General features: G+C 48.7%; 1 protein-coding gene across 1 annotated transcript; it reads right to left on the reverse strand.

Annotated features, from left to right (window-relative positions):
- Positions 1-376: 376 nt before the first annotated feature.
- F5891DRAFT_962359 (uncharacterized protein) lies at positions 377-1,114 on the reverse strand (the record flags this gene model as incomplete). Its single annotated transcript, XM_041375894.1, has 2 exons — positions 377-1,013; positions 1,068-1,114. 2 exons carry the CDS (start codon positions 1,112-1,114, stop codon positions 377-379), a joined length of 684 nt encoding a protein of 227 aa, XP_041219451.1.
- Positions 1,115-2,127: the final 1,013 nt, after the last annotated feature.

Genomic DNA, 2,127 nt, shown 5'->3' on the forward strand with positions numbered 1-2,127 from the left:
GCCCACCCGTCTCCATCGGAAATAATATGTGTCCCGGCCCATCCGTCATCATCGAGAATATACACAACATGGGCCCATGATCAGCTGGCCCGTCTCATACGGGATATTATGGAGGTCGGGTGGCCCGTATAATACGGAATTTGTCACTGAAGGGGCTCACGGCGCACCCATCATTGCACCTGATTCGTAGTAGCATGGGAAATGCTGTGGGAGGAGGTGCTTCTCAACGTGCAAAAGGTACGATGGCATCTATGATTTCGTGGCCCATGTTGACTTTGGCAATGCATAACATAGGCTACCAAACTCAATCCTTCGTCGCAACGTTACGACAAAGCCATCGAGGCCTTCAAAATCATGTTGTGTTAGACAAATGTAGTTACTCTGTCGAAGACATTAACTGAATGCACATCGCCAAAGCTTGCTCCCAAAAATGCCTCCTGCTGTGAATGGTCCCGTCATCCGTAAACTGTGCCAAGTGAGCATGTAGGTGAGTGAGTTGTTCAGGAGACAATGGACAGTTGGGCTCGTCCACTTCAATAAGATTGAGGGTCTCTGGAACGTAGGCCACAAAGGGGTTGTTGCCAAGAGGGTCTGGTTGGTTGACCATGTCATGATGTGAGCGAATACCATGGTTGTCTACACCATCCCAATCGATCCCATACTCAGCAACAGCTTCGTCACTTTGAAGGGTGTCCTCTGGAGGATGAAATGTAGGTGCCACCTCAAATCCACGCGCACCATGCTGCAGCATACTGGGGAAACGCATTTCGTGGGGGCTTGACATGCCATGGTCATAGGTACTCATCCTATGATGGTTCCATGCCTCAGCCCAGCCATGAATCTCGCGTCCCAGGACATCAAGGAATAAATGATGAAGCAGCCATATGTGGTGCGCATTGTCGACATTGAGCCCACTGCTGACTTCCAGATCTTGAAGAAAAAGTTTCCACTTGGAGCCGATTCCGTTGGTCAAATCCACCCATAGGCGCTCGATACATATATTATGGACACTTCTAAGGGGTGCATTAGGAGCGCTCAGACAAGTGTTCTAAAAAGAGCAAGCATACCGCCCCCATATATATGATCCTCGTCCAGGCCCTCGTGAAGCCTCCATAAATCTAGCAACTTCTACATTTTCGACTCCATGGTCTCCACAAACACGACTAGGAAGGCCGTGGGTCTGAACAATCTCTTGAAAAAGTTCCAAGACAGTTTGCGCACGATTATTGTTGTGCGCACGAAGTCCAGTGATGTATCGTGAGTAGCCATCAATGAATCCATGGATTACAATCTTCCACCGAATAAGGCCTGTCAATTGTGTAAAATGTATCAAGAACAAGAGGTGAATAAAGTAGTACTTGCCATGCTGGCCATCATGATGAGTCAGGGAATTATAACCCTTGACATTGTATACTCGCCGAGTGATACGGCGCACACCAAATGCAGCCACAGGAGGGCCATGGACCTGGGAATATGATGCTTGAATACGAGAGCGAGGTACACTGACTCCCATGTAACGAAGTTGGCCATTAATCATGCGGCGGCCTAGACGTGGGTAATGGGTGAGAATTTGCAACATGACGCTATCCAGCTCATCATCAGAGAGTACTGATTGAGCTCCGGTGGAGGATGTATAGTATCTACATGTGACACCACCTTCGTCAGTGAATTCAATATATACTGGGTGTCCTGGTTCTACAAGCTCATTCTCTAGCGCCCGGCGTCGAACAGTGCGTGAGGATACACCAAAAACACCTGCAAGACGTGTGGGTCCAGCAAATTGCAAGGCTGTCTCTAGAACGTCAGGGTTGATTTCAATGCGAGGGCGTCCACGAGATCGGTTCTGGATGGTAGTAACAGCTTCTATAGGTGGGGCATCAGGGTAATCCGCTGATCGGCCCTTTGCTTCGTCAAGATCAGCTACCATTAAATCCAGACTGGACTCCATAGTAGCCAATGTGACTTCTGGTACAATCGCACGATGCTGACATCATTATAAGATAGGCAGGAAGCTGATATTGGGGTGACTTACCTGTGTTATATCAGCTCTCAACTGTTGGCACGCTTGAACATGTAGCTGAAGGCGAGCAGCATCACCCAGCTGAGTAAGAAGGGCAACACGGACAT

The sequence above is a fragment of the Suillus fuscotomentosus genome (genome assembly GCF_016647785.1).
Source record: "Suillus fuscotomentosus strain FC203 chromosome Unknown F5891scaffold_89, whole genome shotgun sequence".
Classification (NCBI taxonomy): Eukaryota; Fungi; Basidiomycota; class Agaricomycetes; order Boletales; family Suillaceae; genus Suillus; species Suillus fuscotomentosus.